This window comes from Callospermophilus lateralis, chromosome 1 (assembly GCF_048772815.1).
Source record: "Callospermophilus lateralis isolate mCalLat2 chromosome 1, mCalLat2.hap1, whole genome shotgun sequence".
In the NCBI taxonomy this organism is placed as follows: Eukaryota; Metazoa; Chordata; class Mammalia; order Rodentia; family Sciuridae; genus Callospermophilus; species Callospermophilus lateralis.
The window spans coordinates 37985116-38003994 of NC_135305.1; the positions used below are offsets into that span (position 1 = coordinate 37985116).

General features: G+C 33.8%; 1 protein-coding gene across 3 annotated transcripts in view; it reads left to right on the top strand.

Moving 5' to 3' along the window:
* Phf14 (PHD finger protein 14) overlaps window positions 1-18879 on the top strand; it is a 189904-nt gene that overhangs the window by 34763 nt on the left and 136262 nt on the right. For all 3 annotated transcript variants that reach the window (XR_013091873.2, XM_076861574.2, XM_076861581.1), the window contains 3 exons: window positions 1804-1963; window positions 13112-13223; window positions 17403-17540. Coding sequence is in view for 2 of the 3 variants with exons in the window: in XM_076861574.2 (XP_076717689.1) it covers window positions 1804-1963; window positions 13112-13223; window positions 17403-17540 (410 nt within the window). In the remaining variant the exon portion in view is untranslated. The remainder of the gene's footprint in view (window positions 1-1803; window positions 1964-13111; window positions 13224-17402; window positions 17541-18879) is intronic.

Below are 18879 nucleotides of genomic sequence, written 5' to 3' on the forward strand. Positions count from 1 at the left end.
TCTTTATTGTAAGGCATCAGTAGTTTAGCATGTTTTTTATATTCTGGATGAAGTTATTTCTCAGAACTTTTCTGTTTCCTTTTATTGGATCCCACGTTTATGAGTACTTTGTCGGTACTCATATATATGTTATGCATCTTGATGCTCAGAAAGAACTAATTATTCAGGATAATGGATGCAGTATCACTAGTAAACTTGGTTAGTTTGTCAGGCACCAAGGCTGTCATTCTTCAGTGCTGAGTTTATAGACAAAATTTAGTTTCAGGAATTTTAATGATGTGAACTTGATCTTATTAAAATGTTGGCAGTGAAGTACTGCCTGAAATTCTGGCTTACACCTTTTCCATCTACTTTACTTTTTTTTTTTTTTTTTTTAATTGGTACCAGGGATTGAACCCAGGGGCACTTAAACACTGAGCCACATCCCCAGCCCTTTTTAATATTTTATTAGAGTTGGGGGTCTCCCTAAATTGCTAAGGCTGGCTTTGAGTTTGCTCTCTTCCTGCCTTTGCCTCCCAAGCCACTGGGATTACAGGTGTGCACCACTGCACCTGGCCTACTTTACTCTTTTAAAGCTAAAAATTGGGGAAATCTTTTTGCTTTTATGACGCTTTTAAGCAGATCTAGGTGGCCAAACTATAGCCTCAAATATAACCTGTAATTCTAGGAATACATATTTGAGTTAATAGGGAAATGTTTGGTTTTGATAATTGAAAGGTGGTTGAATTGAAACATTACATACCATACTCTAAAATGTAAAGAACTATCTTGTTTTTTAGCTATGTTCACCAGGACCTTTGACGATTTTTATAACATTAGTTGCCTAAATAATTTAACTCCTCTGAATATTGAAGTTTAGTGAATAATAATAAAAAAAAATAGAATGACCTTTTGTTTTCATCCATTGTAGTTGTGGATAAATTTTCTCAGAAGACTGAATAATTATAAATTTTTAAGGATATTAAATACCTCTTAGAGTTATTAAATATCTCTTACAGAGTTGGTTCAGTTGGGAATGGAATGTAGCCTCACTCTAGTCTGAACTTTTCAAATAGTTCTAGATTTTTAAGTATGTATGCATTTATGTTTCTGCATTATTTTCATCTTAACACTTACTTTTGCATTTCTAGTTGATTGAGTTTGTGTTATAATCTGCTTTCTCTAAAATTAGACCAAAGGCTTTTTTTGTGTGTTTATTGTACGAACTTGACCTTTATTTTTGGTACCTGACATTGAACCTAGGGGCGCTCAACCACTGAGCCACATTCCTAACCCTTTTTAAAATATTTTATTTAGAGACAGGGTCTTGCTGAGTTGTTTAGGGCCTCACTAAGTTGCTAAGGCTGGCTTTGAACTTGAGATCCTCCTGCTTTAGCCTCCCAGGCTGCTGGGTTTATAGGCATGTGTCACCATGCCTGACTTAATTTGATCTTGATATAAAGGTAGCTTAGTAAATATTTTCTAATCAATACTTTATTAATATTATTTCTTTTTAATATAACTTTTTATAGGTTCAAAAATTAAAATTAAAAAAATTATTTAAAAATTTCCCTCTTTTAGTGCTTTTCCTGTGAGATAAAACTGTTTTAAAGTATCTTTTATTTGCTTTGTGTATACTATGTTAGGTGGGAAAGTATTTTTATAAAATGATTTTACTGGGTTTCAGTATCATTCTTATAAATCACTGTCTTTTTTTCAGAATATTTCCTTATTTCCCTTTTCTTTTGTAATTTTATAAACATGAGTTTAAAAACATACCCTAATCAATTATAACTGGTTTTCTTTTTCTTCTTCCTTTTTTAGGTTGTTATGGAGTTGATGGAGAGAGTGACTCTATTATGAGTTCAGCTTCTGAAAACTCCACTGAACCTTGGTTTTGTGATGCTTGTAAATGTGGTGTTTCCCCCAGCTGTGAACTGTGTCCTAATCAGGATGGGATTTTCAAGGAGACAGATGCTGGAAGGTTGATGTCTTAATTACATTGGATTCATAAGTCTGCTTTATAACATATTTGCTGTTCTTTTATTCATGGTTTCCTGAATTTCACATTTCATTTGATTGTTTCTTTGTAATTTTTTGGGTAGAAAAAATGGCCATGAAGCTACAGGTGGAAGGTGGAAGAAAGACCACTTATTGGGTATTTGATGCATTGGTCTTTGCATCATCCCATTTAATTTTTTTTTTTTTTTTTAAGTACTGGAGATTGAACACAAGGGCATTTTATCACTGAGCTATAAATCTCCAGTCTTTTTTATTTTTTAATTTGAGGCAGAGTTTTGCTAAGTTGCTGAAGGTCTTGCCAAATTGCTGAGACTGGCCTTGAGTTTGATGGTCCTTGTGCCTCAGTCTCTCAAGTTATTGGAATTACAGGTGTGTGCCACTGCATCCAACTTCCCATTTAATTTTAATAATGACCTTATGAAGAGGCAAGTAGTAAATTTTCTGAAATTATAGGAGTAGTATTTGAGGTCTTATTAGGTTAAGGTCACAAGGCGGTAAATAGTTAAATTTGAGTCCAGATCTATCTCACTTCAGGAATATGCTATATAGTGACTTAAAAGGGGAAATTTCAATGAAAGAATGGTTAAGCTATGATAAAAGAGTAAGCATAAGATATAAAAGAACTAAAAAGAGTACCCTACAGATGGAAGAGATTATTTAAGGATAAAATTGGAAAAATGACCTCTTCCTTCAGATCAGACTTCTTAGAGAAATTGTAGTGGTAGTCTACCGGATGCTAGAAACATTTCCTTCTTTGCCTGTTAGTCTTCAGTTCTTGGCAAGTATGTTGCTAGGTGCATGTTGCAGTGGGAGCTACACTGTTTAAAAGTCTGGGTCATATGGTATCTGTTAAGTGAACCACAGAAAAGTGACCTTCATGTTGGGTCAGGGCTGTGGGGTCACTGAGGGACTGAACAAGTGGTTGGGGCAAAGCAAATGTGCTCCGCTGATTTCTGCGGAGAAACTCCTTCCTTCTATGCTCTCTACCTTTGAATTATGATGCTTGCTACCATCTAACTCACTACAAGGGAATGTGAAGGAGTTCTACTATTGCAGAACAAGTATTGAAGTAAGAATTTGGAACTGAGAGGAAATAACTTAATATCTGGCACTCTTATGCTCTCATGCTCTTTTTCTCTAGTGTCACACTCAAGGTTATTATCACATTTGAGCAGTTGTCATCATAATAGTATTGACATTATTTGTGCTTTTTCCCCAGGAGGCTGTCACCTGTGGAATGTGACTTAAATATGAGAGTAATTCTCAGTTTTTTGTTTTGTAGATCACTTATTCTTCCTACACTACCCCCACAATATGAGAGGAAGTGCTTAAGTTTTTATATTTTTGTCAAGTTATTTTCTGTATTTTTAAAAATATGGTTAATATTTTAACAACAAAACAGTCAATAAAAATTGTCACCAAAACATTGAAAAGGGTGACACATTTTGTTCCAAAATAAAGGATAGACTTTAATAAATTTTACCTTAATTAAACATATTTTTCTCATTTTACCTCAATCAGTGAGCAGACCCTTGAGAAATGTTATATAAGATTCCTGGGATAGCCTAGGATCTGCCATGGGATCTTGGAGAAAGAACCTTATGTGTTGAGGTCCAGGAAAAATGATAAAAAATCTTACCTGTCTTTTCTCATCACACCCAAAATTAAAAGATATATGATTGACATAGACATGAATTTGTGGTCTATATGAGAGAAATGGGCATGCTTTTATGTTTGGTCTGACTTTGGCTAGATTTAGGGATTGTAGTAAGCATTGAAAGCATGCGCTTCCAAATTGGAGTACCTATATTTGGATTCTGATTTCTTTTTTTACTAACTGTGGTGTTAGGCAAGTGCTTTAACCTTTTCAGCCTCAGTTCCTAAGCCTTGTTGTCAGGATTAAATGAGATGATTTATGCAAAACAACACATTTTCTGGAACATAAGCGGTCTTACTTCTACTTTTGCTGCTGCTGCTCTTATTGCTTCCTTTTTAGCAGTATTACTCCACTTCTTAAAGATAATTAGCTACTGCATAAATTCTTTCTGGTTACTCTTCCAATCCTGAGAGTTGAAAATTAGAGTGACAAATTGTGAACAAGTAAGGCAGCTTTTGGAAAATAGAGCTTCTTAGGAAGAGATTTGTGTTAGTATTTGCTTTTTTTCTTTTTAACACTTTAAAAGTTTTATTGAAGAGCTGCCTTTTCATGCTTTTATAATACACAAAACTTATGAAGTCCTTTCTAAATGTGGAAAAGGTAAACCTCTTCAACCATTGAGATTTACTGAGAAATATTTGTATAGCTAATACAAATATTATGAATATTACATGTTTAAACACTTACCTTGATTTGCAGCCTGGCAAAAAAATTCTTGTATATACTATTTGAGCATTTTGCATTGATGTCCACATTCACATATAAGCTTCAGTGGAAATTATAGTCCTTGATGTATTTTGCATAATGTAATATCAGTTTTTATTCAAGGCATAAAAAGCCAAGAAATTGGACAAACCTTTTGATCTTCACCTTTAAATGGAAAGCAGGGAAAAGAAAGAGTAATGTATGGAAAGAATGAAAAAGGCTTTGGAATTGACTTCTATCACATGGGTTAATAAGACTTTATTTTCTTCTCTATTCTTGTTGGGAGTCACAAGTTCTGCATACAAAATGATGTGATTTTATTTATTTATTTATTTATTTTTAAATTTTTATTGTTGGTTGTCAAAACATTACACAGTTCTTGACATATCATATTTCACACTTTGATTCAAGTGGGTTATGAACTCCCATTTTTACCCCGTATACAGATTGTAGAATCACATCGGTTACACATCCACTGATTTACATATTGCCATACTAGTGTCTGTTGTATTCTGCTGCCTTTCCTATCCTCTGCTATCCCCCCTCCCCTCCCCTCTCCTCCCCTGTTCTCTCTCTACCCCATCTACTGTAATTCATTTCTCCCCCTTGTTTTTTTTTTTCCCTTACCCCTCACTTCCTCTTGTATGTAATTTTGTATAATTCTGAGGGACTCCTTCCATTTCCATGCAGTTTCCCATCTCTCTCCCTTTTCCTCCCACCTCTCATCCCTGTTTAATGTTAATCTTCTTCTCATGCTCTTCCTCCCTACTCTGTTCTTAGTTACTCTCCTTATATCAAAGAAGACATTTGGCATTTGTTTTTCAGGGATTGGCTAGCTTCACTTAGCATAATCTGCTCTAATGCCATGCATTTCCCTGCAAATTCTATGATTTTGTCATTTTTTAATGCAGAGTAATACTCTGTTGTGTATAAATGCCACATTTTTTTTTTTATCCATTTGTCTATTGAAGGGCATCTAGGTTGGTTCCACAGTCTTGCTATTGTGAATTGTGCTGCTATGAACATCGATGTAGCAGTGTCCCTGTAGTATGCTCTTTTTAGGTCTTTAGGGAATAGACCGAGAAGGGGAATAGCTGGGTCAAAAGGTGGTTCCATTCCCAGCTTTCCAAGAAATCTCCATGCTGCTTTCCAAATTGGCCGCACCAATTTGCAGTCCTACCAGCAGTGTACAAGTGTACCCTTTTCCCCACATCCTCGCCAGCACTTGTTGTTGTTTGACTTCCTAATGGCTGCCAATCTTACTGGAGTGAGATGGTATCTTAGGGTGGTTTTGATTTGCATTTCTCTGACTGCTAGAGATGGTGAGCATTTTTTCATGTACTTGTTGATTGATTGTATGTCCTCCTTTGAGAAGTGTCTGTTCAGATCCTTGGCCCATTTGTTGATTGGGTTATTTGTTATCTTATTGTTTAATTTTTTGAATTCTTTGTATACTGTGGATATTAGGGCTTTATCTGAAGTGTGAGGAGTAAAGATTTGTTCCCAGGATGTAGGCTCCCTATTTAACTCTCTTATTGTTTTCTGAGAAAAAACTTTTTAGTTTAAGTAAGTCCCATTTGTTGATTCTAGTTATTAACTCTTGTGCTATGGGTGTCCTATTGAGGAATTAGGAGCCCGACCCCACAGTATATAGATCGTAGCCAACTTTTTCTTCTATCAGACGCCGTGTCTCTGATTTGATATCAAGCTCCTTGATCCATTTTGAGTTAACTTTTGTGCATGGTGAGAGAAAGGGATTCAGTTTCATTTTGTTGCATATGGATTTCCAGTTTTCCCAGCACCATTTGTTGAAGATGCTATTCTTCCTCCATTGCATGCTTTTAGCCCCTTTACCAAAAATAAGATAGTTGTAATTTTGTGGATTGGTTTCTGTGTCCTCTATTCTGTACCATTGGTCCACCTGCCTGTTTTGGTACCAGTACCATGCTTTTTTTGTTACTATTGCTCTGTAGTATAGTTTGAAGTCTGGTATCGCTATACCGCCTGATTCACACTTCCTGCTTAAAGTTATTTTTGCTATTCTGGGTCTTTTATTTTTCCATATGAATTTCATGATTGCTTTATCTATTTCTACAAGAAATGCCGTTGGGATTTGATTGGGATTGCATTAAACCTATAGAGAACTTTTGGTAATATTGCCATTTTGATGATGTTAGTTCTGCCTATCCATGAACAGGGTATATTTTTCCATCTTCTAATATCTTTTTCTATTTCTCTCTTTAGGGTTCTGTAGTTTTCATTGTATAAGTCTTTCACCTCTTTTGTTAGGTTGATTCCCAAGTATTTTATTTTTTTTTTGAGGATATTGTGAATGGAGTGGTTGTCCTCATTTCCATTTCAGAGGATTTATCCCTGATATACAGGAATGCCTTTGATTTATGCGTGTTGATTTTATATCCTGCCACTTTGCTGAATTTATTTATTAGCTCTAATAGTTTCTTTGTAGACCCTTTTGGGTCTGCTAGGTATAGAATCATGTCATCTGTAAATAGTGATAATTTAAGTTCTTCTTTTTCTATTTTTATGCCTTTAATTTCTTTCGTCTAATTGCTCTGGCCAGTGTTTTGAGAACTATGTTGAACAGAAGTGGTGAGAGAGGGCATCCCTGTCTTGTTCCAGATTTTAGAGGGAATGCCTTCAATTTTTCTCCGTTCAGAATGATGCTAGCCTGAGGCTTAGCATAGATTGCTTTTACAATATTGAGGTAGGTTCCTGTTATCCCTAGTTTTTCTAGAGTTTTGAACATAAAGGGATGCTGTACTTTCTCGAATGCTTTTTCCGCATCTATCGAGATGATCATATGGTTCTTATCTTTAAGTCTATTGATGTGTTGAATAACATTTATTGATTTCCGTATATTGAACCAGCCTTGCATCCCAGGGATGAATCCTACTTGATCATGGTGCACAATTTTTTTGATATGTTTTTGTATCCGATTCGCCAGAATTTTATTGAGGATTTTTGCATCTAGATTAATTAGATATAGTGGTCTGTAGTTTTTTTTCTTTGAATTGTCTTTGTCTGGTTTAGGAATCAGGGTGATGTTGGCCTCTTAGAATGAATTTGGAAGTTCTCCCTCTTTTTATATTTTCTGGAATAGCTTGAAAAGTATTCGTATTAGTTCTTCTTTAAAGGTTTTGTAAAACTCTGCTGTATACCCATCCGGTCTTGGGCTTTTCTTAGTTGGTAGTCTTTTGATGGCTTCTTCTATATCCTCAATTGATATTGGTCTGTTTAGGTTGTCTATATACTTCTGACTCAATCTGGGTAGATCATATGAATTAAGAAATTTATCGATGCCTTCACTATTTTATTCGAGTATAAGGATTCAAAATAATTTCTAATTATCTTCTGTATTTCTGAAGTATCTGTTGTGATATTGCCTTTTTCATCCCGTATGCTAGTAATTTGAGTTCTCTCTCTTCTTCTCTTCGTTAGCATGGCTAAGGGTCTGTCGATCTTATTTATGTTTTCAAAGAACCAACTTTTAGTTTTGTCAATTTTTTCAATTGTTTTTTGTTTCGATTTCATTAATTTCAGCTCTGATTTTAATTATTTCTTGCCTTCTATTTCTTTTGCTGTTGTTTTGCTCTTCTTTTTCTAGGATTTTGAGATGAAGTATGAGATCATTTATTTGTTGGTTTTTCCTTTTTTAAAGGAATTCACTCCAGGCAATGAATTTTCCTCTTAGGACTGCTTTCATTGTGTCCCATAGATTCTGATATGTTGTGTCTGTGTTTTCATTTATCTCTAAGAATTTTTTATTTCCTCCTTGATGTCTTCTATAACCCATTGATCATTCAGTAACCTATTGTTCATTCTCCAAGTGATGCATGATTTTTCCTTCCTTCTTTTATTGTTGATTTCCAGTTTCATTCCATTATGATCAGATAAGATGCATGGTATTATCTCTACTCCTTTATAATGTCTAAGAGTTGCCCTGTGACATACTATATGATCTATTTTTGAGAAGGATCCATGTGCTGCTGAGAAAAAAGTGTAACTGTTTGATGTTGGGTGGTATATTCTATATATGTCAATTAAGTGTAGGTTATTAATTGTATTATTGAGTTCTATAGTTTCTTTATTCAACTTTTGTTTGGAGGATCTGTCCAGTGGTGAGAGAGGTGTGTTGAAGTCTCCCATAATTATTGTATGGTGGTCTGTTAGACTCTTGAACTTGAGAAGAGTTTGTTTGATGAACATAGCTGCACCATTGTTTGGAGCATATATATTTTTGATAGTTATGTCTTGTTGGTGTATGGTTCCCTTGAGCAGTATATAGTGTCCCTCTTTATCCCTTTTGATTAACTTTGGCTTGAAATCTATTTTATTTGATATGAATATGGACACTCCTGCTTGTTTCCGAAGTCCATATGAGTGATATGATTTTTCCCAACCTTTCACCTTCAGTCTATGTATGTCTTTTCCTATCAAATGCATCTCCTGTAGGCAGCATATTGTTGGATCTTTTTTTTTTGATCCAGTCTACTAGCCTGTGTCTCTTAATTGGTGAGTATAAGCCATTAACATTTAGGGTTATTTTTGAGATATGGATTGTTCTTCCAGCCATATTTGTTTATTTATGTTACTTAACATGGTTTGTTTTTCCTCTTTGATTATTTTTTCCCTTTACTGTACTACCTCCCACTGTTGTTTTTCATTGTTATTTTCCATTTCCTCTTCCTGTAATGTTTTGCTGAGGATGTTTTGAAGAGATGGTTTTCTAGCTGCAAATTCTTCTAACTTTTGTTTGTTGTGGAAGGTTTTAATTTCATCTTCCATCCTGAAGCTTAATTTCGCCTGATACACAATTCTTGGTTGGAACCCATTTTCTTTCAGCGTTTGAAATATATTATTCCAGGATCTTCTAGCTTTCAGAATCTGTGTTGAAAGATCAGCTGTTATCCTGATTGGTTTATCCCTAAATGTAATCTGCTTCCTTTCTCTTGTAGCTTTTAAAATTCTCTCCTTATTCTGTATGTTGGGCATATTCATTATAATGTGTCTAGGTGTGGATCTCTTATGATTTTGCACATTCGGCGTCCCGTAGGCTTCTAGGATTTGGGATTCTGTCTCATTCTTCAACTCTGGGAAGTTTTCTCATATTATTTCGTTGAACAGATTGCTCATTCCTTTGGTTTGGACCTCTATACCTCCCTGTATCCCAATGACTCTTATGTTTGGTCTCTTTATGTTATCCCATATTTCTTGGATGTTCTGCTCATGGTTTCTTAAGAGTCTCGCTGAGCTGTCTTATGTTCTTTTCAAGTTGAAATACTTTGTCTTCATTGTCTGATGTTCTATCTTCTAAGTGTTCTACTCTGCTGGTAGTATTCTCATTTGAGTTTTTAAGTTGGTTTATTGCTTCCTGCATTTCTAGGATTTCTGTTTGTTTGTTTTTTTATAACCTCTATCTCCCTGTATAGTTGATCTTTTGCTTCTTAGATTTGTTTATGTAATTCATTGTGGAAGTGATCTTTCATTTCTGATTTTGCTGTCTAATGTCTTCCTTGAGACTCCAGATCATCTGGAGCATGTAAATCCTGAATTCTTTATCTGACATTCCATCTGCTGCAGCTATTACCTCTTCTAAAGTTGAGTTGACCTGCATTGCTAGTGGTCCTTTCTTTCTTTGTCTTTTCATACTGCTCGGGTTTCTTTCTGCTTGGTGAAACTGTTGTGTTATTGAATTTTCCCCCTATATATTTATATTGCTCTTGTTAAGTTGCAAAGTCTCCCTTGCAGGGGTGGGCGGCGGCTGTGCTCCTCCTCCAGTTGGGGTGATCTCTCTATCACGTCGGCCGGCTGCTGGGCCCCTTCTCCAGATCGCGTGGTCTGCCTACCTTGGGGGCAACGGCTGGGCCCCTCCTCAAATAGGGGTGATCTGTCTACCAAACTGGCGGGCCACTGGGCCTGTTCTCCAGGTTGCAGGTCTGCCTACCTTGCAGGCGCGGGCGGCGGCTGTGCCCCTCCTCCAATTTGGGTGATCTTTCAACTAGGCCGGCTGGCCACTGGGCCCGTCCTCCGGGACTCGCGGTCTACCTACCTTGTGGGCGGCAGCTTGGCCCTTCCTCCCATTGGGGTGTTTTGTCTACCACGCTGGCGGTCCGCTGGGCCTGTTCTCCCGGTAGGTCGCAGGTCTGCCTACCTTGCAGGCGTGGGCGGTGACTCTGCTCTGCCCCTCCTCCATTTGGGGTGACATGTCTACCACACCCACGGGCCGCTGGGCCTGTTCTCAAAATGATGTGTTTTAATGTGAGAAAACCATCAGGATATTCTAGTTATTAAATTTTTATTTCATTTTCTAGGGAGAATATTTTACCTTTTTGTTAAATGATCTTATATTATTGATTTTCAGAAATATTAGATGTACTTCCCTTCTTTAAGTCTTTTGTTAGTTGACTTCTCATCTATTGTGAGATGAAAATATCACTCTGAGCCCTATTCTTTGATTTTTAAAATAATTGTTGTGGTGAAAAAGGTAGTATTGAATTCTTTAGGTCTTAATTCTGTCACTTAACTAGCCTTGTTATATCTTGAAATCATTTAATTCTTTTGAACCCAGATTTTGATATCCAAAATGAGAATAATCTACTAGTCATAGGAAACTTTTTATTTTTGGTGTGTGTGTGTGTGTGTGTCTGTGTGTGTGTGTGTGTGTGTGTGTGTAACTAGTGTTCTCTGAGTAAAGACAGTGAGCCAGACACTATGCCACAAGCACTTCACATTCATCTTTATAACTTTCAAACTGCTTATGCACTGCTCTGTACCTGATGGATACTTAGTAATTGATTATTCATTGAGGGAATGAAAATAGCATACTGGAAATGAACTTATTATATATGCTAAAAAGTTACTACATATGAAAAGTATTTAAAAATCATTTGCTCAATATAGTTTATTTTCAGAAATGAGTCTTTTGAGAAACATTTCTACTTAGTCTGGCTTATTAAAATATATACATTTAAAAGTATCTGGTAATAGTTTCTATTTAGAATGACAATTTTTATTGTTTTTTGGTGGTTTCATGTGATGCTTGTTATCTGCTCTTTTCACTAATCAACAATCTGTCATCATAGCTGCAAGCAAAATGGATGGTAAAGTAACAAGAAAGTTTTTTTTTTTTTTGGTTTTGATTTTCTTATTTGTTTTAATTACAAAGTATATGCTGCTAAACATGAACAAAACAGTATTTACTAGTATTAAAAAGAACCAAAATTGTCTTAGTAGTGGTTTTTCATTGACTTTGATATGTACTTTAATAAGAATTCAAGTTGGTGTCCTCACATGAGTGGTTGGGTGAAATGGTATACACTTTTGTGCCAATCACACTGAAGTGGCAGTTTAAAATATGTAGTACTTGTGTGACTTGTTCTAAAACATTTTAAGAAGGTCAGTGTAAAGCAAGCAGCCAGCTGTTGAGCTTATCAAAGATAAATTCCTACAGAGTACAGAGACATTTAATACATCAGTGGAGCATGAAAAAACCGTACAAATTAAATTGAGAAAGCAGCTGCTTGTTGGAAGATGTGTATCTTCATATTGAACTTCACAGGATGCTTTTGGGAAGTTGAATTAAAATGTCCTATCAAGAAAATTTCAAAAGCCTTGATTTTTTTCCAAATAAAAATAATATTTTTAAAGATTTGCAATTATTTTGCTCACTATATCTATAGATGATTCTTAGTCCTTAAAACTCATAGTGTACCACAAAACCATACCATGTAGTTGGTACTCACATCCTCTCAGGGGTGATAAAGCAGAATTTGTTGTTAATATAATCACAAGGTTAGTGGAGATTTGCCATCTCATCTTACAGAAATGATATAGATGTACTACCTAAATTTTGAAGATGGTGATTCAGTGTTTGGTTTGGTTGTAAGCAAACAAAGGATGTCTAATATATTAAGAAATGCTTCGGATTACTTAAAAAATGAAATCAGAACCAATTCAATTTCATTGAATTGAAACTGAACAGTTTTTGGTTTCACTGTAGTGAAAGTGAACATTTTTTTGTTATGTCATCATTAAAATACATTTGGGGCATATACGTTTTAGTACATAGGTGGTATGATGAACAGATGAGTTGAATGAAAATGTGACTTCCTTATATTGTTGTAATTTCTATACCTTGTTGCAGCAATGAACTTTAGCCTGGCAAGAAAGTCAAATTGTAAACCAAAACTATTTTTAAAAAGTGTCCTTCTTAAGGATTACCCAAGAGCATTTGGAAAAGAGTAACATTAAAGAGCAATTACTTCAGAGTAATTTCACAGTTCTTCAATTAGCATCTTTAATTCTTAAATTAGGATCCTTAATTCTCCAAGTGCTTACAGTAATGAATATGAGTATTTTTCTATGCATATAAAAATGATGTTTTATTTGAGTAGTAGTTTTATGCAAATATTTAAGAATAACAGATAAGTGCAAAGTGCAGTGAATTTTAAGTGAAAGTTAATTATAGTTGTTAAAGCTAACTTTTGGCTGAGTTGCTGAAAAAGTAATACTCATCGCAGTCATTTTTTCTGTGCCAAATTGCTATTATTCTGTAAGTATTCTATATTCTTCAATTACATGTCTGAAATTAAGATTTTTAACATCTGATCACAGATTTCTTTTCAATAGTATTTTAAGATGGCATATTTTAAATGTTTTTTTTTTTTTCCCCATGTGAGAATTTCATGAAAGGATTTGATAGCAAACTTATATCTTCTCTCCTTATAGATGGGTTCACATTGTTTGTGCTTTGTATGTTCCTGGAGTAGCCTTTGGAGATATTGACAAATTACGGCCAGTAACACTAACAGAAATGAACTATTCTAAATATGGTGCCAAGGTAAGAAAAAAGTGTTTTTGATTATCTAAATGAGAAAATTTTTACTTGTTAGTGTCCATGGTTTTTTATTTATGTTATTATTGACTACAAAAGTGCCTATTAGCAGTGGCCCTATGTGCTCAGCCCTTAGCTGCCAATCATTTATTATTGATAATACTTTCCCCCAAAACTAATAATGTATTAATTCTTCCATGTATTATTAACTTAAAATAACCTGTGGGATAAAATGATAATTGATACTACTACTGTTTCATTGGCATATGACATATTTCCTAGTTCTTAATTTCTGACTTTACTTTTGAAGTGAAATTTATAAAAAATTATGAAAAAGAAATAAGAAGTACCCCTTTTTTACTTAGGTTTCAAGAGTACACTTTATTTTTATTACTACATAATCTTCTGCTTAGTTTGACTCTCAGCCTTGATCATAAATTGGCTGTTTTTCATCAAACTCTAAGATCAAGGTGCTCACAGATGGAGTCTGGTGAGGGCTTGTTCTCTGCTTCAGAGATGGTGCCTTGTTGCTTCTGTGGCAGAAAGGGGCAGCCTCTTATAAGGGCACTGATTTTATTCATGTGGGATTCTCAGAAATAGCTACCGTTTAATATCACATTGGGTATTGTGTTCCTACATATGAATTTTCGGGGACACCAACCTTCCAGTACTTATTTTGGAAATATTGAGAATTGAGAAATTTGATAGTTTCTGATATTATATTTTATGGCCAAATATAGAAAGTCACATAATTGTAGAAAAAAAATCTTAGTTCTTTTAATAGAGGGCTCAGTTTTCTTAAAGACCTGTTAACAGATACTATGACACAGGAAATTATTTTGATGAGACTAAACTTTTTGTTGTTTTCTAGGTAGATTACTATAAAAGTAAAGAAAAACCTTTCATAATTTTTTTTTTATTAAATACAGACTGGTATTCTAAGAAAATTTTTCTGATTTAACAGAGAAGACCAAATTCTAGTTTTGCCTCATGTTATTGTATTTTTATATTTAATGCTCAATTTCCTTCAAATCTTAAGGAATTTCCTTCAAATCTTAGCAAGCTCGATCACATATAAAATTCCTTTCCCAAAATTTGTCTTCTACAAACTTACAGTTTTCTTATATCCGCTCAGTTTTTGTTCTGTTCTTTATCTCCTTCTCATTGTAGAATAGTCATTCTACAGTAGGACAAAACTTAATTTCCTTAACAAAACATATCCCTATAAAAACATAGCCTTCATATCTCATAGCTTCACTTAACCAAAGCAGAGTTTGTCTCTTATTATATTTAGGTATAATTATCACAGATTCATTAGAATTCTAATTATTAGTAACTTTAGTTTCTAGTAAAAGTCAGGAAGTAAGCAATTGTGATTGCCTGTCACATGTCAACATTCTTCAGCTTAACACTCATAATTTCTAGAACCACATGCTTCTAGAAATTTTAAAATCTGCTAAAATTTTAAAATCTGCTTCTAGAAATTATGAGTGTCATTTTTCAATGTGGCATAACACATGTTTACTAAGAGACCCACATCTTTATAGTTTCTTCATACGAAAAGCCAAAAATGGATAAATTAATATTTGTCAATTAATATTTTAGTATTTTATCTTGTCCGGAAATGATCTAGTTTCCTTTTTGAAAATGATCTAAATATTCTGTGAATATTCATCATTTAACTTCAAGGTTATAAGTTACCAAAGAGATTTGTGAACCATTTTTAAATTGATAGATTATTGACATCAAACAGTGATAGTCGTATTCAAGTTATTTGCCTGTTAGCTATCTTTACAGGCAGCTTTCAGGAAAGCAAGGATCCTGAAATGTTAAATACATGCAATTTTTGTTTTCCTGCTGTGCTTTAACTTACTGATAGTTGCTAAAAGACTTTTGCCTTCTGTAAGGAACCTTTTAAAGAAGTAGTTTTTGATTCATTTATCTTTTAGATGTTTTTTCATATTGATCAGAAACAACATCTCATTGTTTTTGAGTCTTTTTGGATCATTACTTTTTTAACACATCTTGCTAGTGAATAATTTTGTCAAGATTACTGTAATTATAAATTGTCCTTAATAAGGAAAACACACCTATTTTTCCAAATATACATAGGTTCTAGGCTTGTTATTTTTGTAAATAAAATTAGCTGGTATCTCAATTTGACTCCCAGACTCCTTAGATTCAGAACCCATTTTTAGAAGGTACCTAACTGAGACCTTAACTGAACCTATTATTTATTGTATTCAATCCGGTCCTGGATCCAGTTTGATTAAAGAAATCCCTAAAGTTAGAGAGTTTAAAATCTCATTTGCAGAGCCTGAATCTGAGAGGAATTCACCTACAACCTCCAGTTACAAAGAGAGCAGCAGACATGCTGGTCTGGTCTTTACCTGGTTGCTCATTCTTTCTGGGGATTGCTAAAGGTTTCCACTTCAGATAATAAAAATAATTAAAAATCTCTGGATATAAGTTTCACCTGGTATATTTGAGCATTAAAAGATTTATGAATTAGGCAGCAGTAAATACTGGAAGAGGTTCAGAGGGCTTTGTTTTAGCAGTATTAGCTCCAGGCTTAATGCAGAAACAGAAGAGTTACTTAATGGATTGTAGCCATGCTTACCTATATAGACGTGGATGAGGTCTAGTAGAAAGCCCCAAGTTATTTATAACTAAAGGTTAGTTTTCCTTTGTGATTGGCTGAAACTCTGTTTTTTAAAGTCAGATTGTTTACAAGGAATTCCTCTAAATTTCTGTTTGCTTCTGTGAGGATTTGGGATATAGAAACAACAGGAGCTTAATGATCTCTTGCTTATTTTGCTTTAAGAAAGTATCATTGAAAAATGGAATTGAAAATTATGTACAATCTAGCTTATAGATAAAATTGAACACATTGTTGTTCACATCTATATCCAGAGCCTTGTTCTTATTGTTTTTATTCATTGCTAATGTTTATCCTGGTGCTGTCTACTCATTGAGTAGTCACTATTATAGTTTTCAAACAGTATCTACGGTCTGATGAAACTTTATTTTTATTTTTGCATGTTTCCCTCATATTTAGTTTACTTAGAATATATACCCTGAACACTTTTTTTGTCTATTGGCAGTCTTTTATGGTTTAGTACTTTTTTTTTTTTTTTTGGTACTGGGGATTGAAACCAGGGGTACTTAACCACTGATCTGCATCCTCAGCCCTTTTTAAAATTTTATTGAGAGACAGATTCTTAACTGACTTGCTCAGGGCCTTGCTGTGTTGCTGAGGCTGAGTTTGAACTCATGATCCTCCTGCCTCAGCCTCCTGAGCCCCTAGGATTACTAGTGTGCACCACTGTGCCTGGCTTAGCAGGGTTTTTAAAATGAAGATTTATGTTACTAGAGCAATTCATATTTCGAGACTAGTCTCTTCTCTTTTGTTAAGATAGTTAAAAGGATAAAAAATAAATTTAATTGGAGGATTTTTAACAATTTAGCAGTTTATACTTTTCTTTTTATGGTTTTTCCTCTTTATAAATAATGTAAATAATTTTCTGTGTTGTGTATCACTATCATTTTTCACCAGCTTTTTTTTAATGTAAAATTACATTTAGTTCTTTTAAAAGTGATTTTAAAAATGCATCATTTGTTTGATTGCATTAGTTTTTTTTTTTGATGAATAGTCTCTTAATTATTTTTATTTTTCAAGTAAGATTCTGTTAAAAGTTAGTATAGGTTAATGGTGGACTTTGAAGTAAGATTGTCTTGGTTTGAAGCATGACTCCCAATTATTTTTTTTGTTATATGGGCAGGTGGGTGAACCCATCTCTACCTTAATTTTCCTATGAATAACAGAGGAGTAATTATAACTCACTTCTTCAATATAATAGTTGTGTTAAGTGATTATATATATTAATATATGTAAAGTGCTTAGAATAGTGCCTGGAACATATTAAGTGCTCATCTTAATTGTTAACTGTTATCATTATATTATTGTTATTTAAGTTGCATTTTGATTTATTAAAACTGTACAGAGAATTACCTTTCTTATAAACTCCTGGCTTGCCTACAGTTATGACTTGTGTTAGTACTCTATTGGTTTACTATTAGTATTTCTTTAGCATTTTAATTATTTGGTGGAAATTTCAAATGAGAAGTATCTTTGTTTTAGAAATATTTTTTTGCTGTGAGAGTTTTCCTATTGTTCTTTTATAGGAATGTAGCTTTTGTGAAGATCCTCGTTTTGCTAGAACTGGAGTTTGCATTAGCTGTGATGCAGGGATGTGCAGAGCTTATTTTCATGTGACCTGTGCCCAGAAGGAAGGTCTGCTTTCAGAGGCAGCAGCAGAAGAGGTTTGTTAACTTAAATTGTAGGTGGTGAATGTATTCATAATACATAATTCTCATGACTCTGTTATGTTCTATAACAAGGTACAAAACAAAAGAAATTTGAAAATTTATTAAAATCTTTCTTACATCACTATTTTAAACTTTAAGAATAAATATCTGAGTTTTGTTAATCTTAAAACTAGTTAGACTTTTGGGAAACATTAAAATTTTTATGGTGAGATCTAATAGATAACATGATACACAATCCCAGGTGTTTTAAAGCATCAAAATGTCAGCGTATTTTATACGAGAGTCTGCAAATGTATTTGGGTAATTATCTCCTTGGTGTGTTATTATCTTTTTACCAATACTTTTAATTCCATTGTATTCCTTAAAGGTTTACTGGCATTGGATTAGGCAGTTATTTGTTTTTGAAGGGTATTTTGGGAACATCTTAAGATTCTTTCAAGGAGTGTGAGATTGAAACTATGTTTACAACAATATGAAACCATTATTTGCTTTTTTAAAATCTGCATTTTCATGAGAAGTAGAGATTCCCAGAGAGTACTCACAGCATAGCAAAATAGCATCATAAATATTGAAACAGTTTTGAGAATCCAGTTATCTTTTTTTATGTCATCCATTTTAGACATTAAAAAGAATTACAAAAGTAAAAAAAAAAACAGTGCCTCTTATTAAATTTTTTGTGTAAGTTATAGTGATTTTAATAAAATATGTATTTATGATAAGAGGCTTTTATTTTAAGATTAAATAATTCATGAACATTAAAAAATTTCTCAGTTTTAATTTATAATATAATAACTATCTAAAAGTATAACTCACATAAACTTTGGGTGTCTGCAATAATTTTCAAGTGATACAGAGTCCTTAGAGCAGATCCAGTTGATTTTTTTTAATATGGGTATTGATTGAATGTTTATTTAGTAATTTTTATGATGTAGTCATGATAGCTCTACAGTAATATGTAAACCTGTTTTTGTTATGTTCCTTCTTTTATTAGGTGAATTTTCAATATCAAAAATATATGCTTGGCTTTTATATTAGTACTTTTCTTTCATAGCCAGGAAACAAGTACAGATAATCTGATGAAGAAAGTTTATTGAAAAAATTTGAGGAATATATTTATATTTTATTTTTATTTAAGTGGATCTTATAGGAACATTTTATTTTTAATGAATATATATCTGTCTTAATTCCTAGCTCTGATTCTGAGGAGTGTACCTTGATTACTTGGTGAAGGATACTGGATGAACATAATATTTTCACAGCTATTGGGCAGAACAGAGTTGTGATTCTACAGTTGGGTTGTGTGAATTAGTCATGGCTATCAGCCTAGATGATG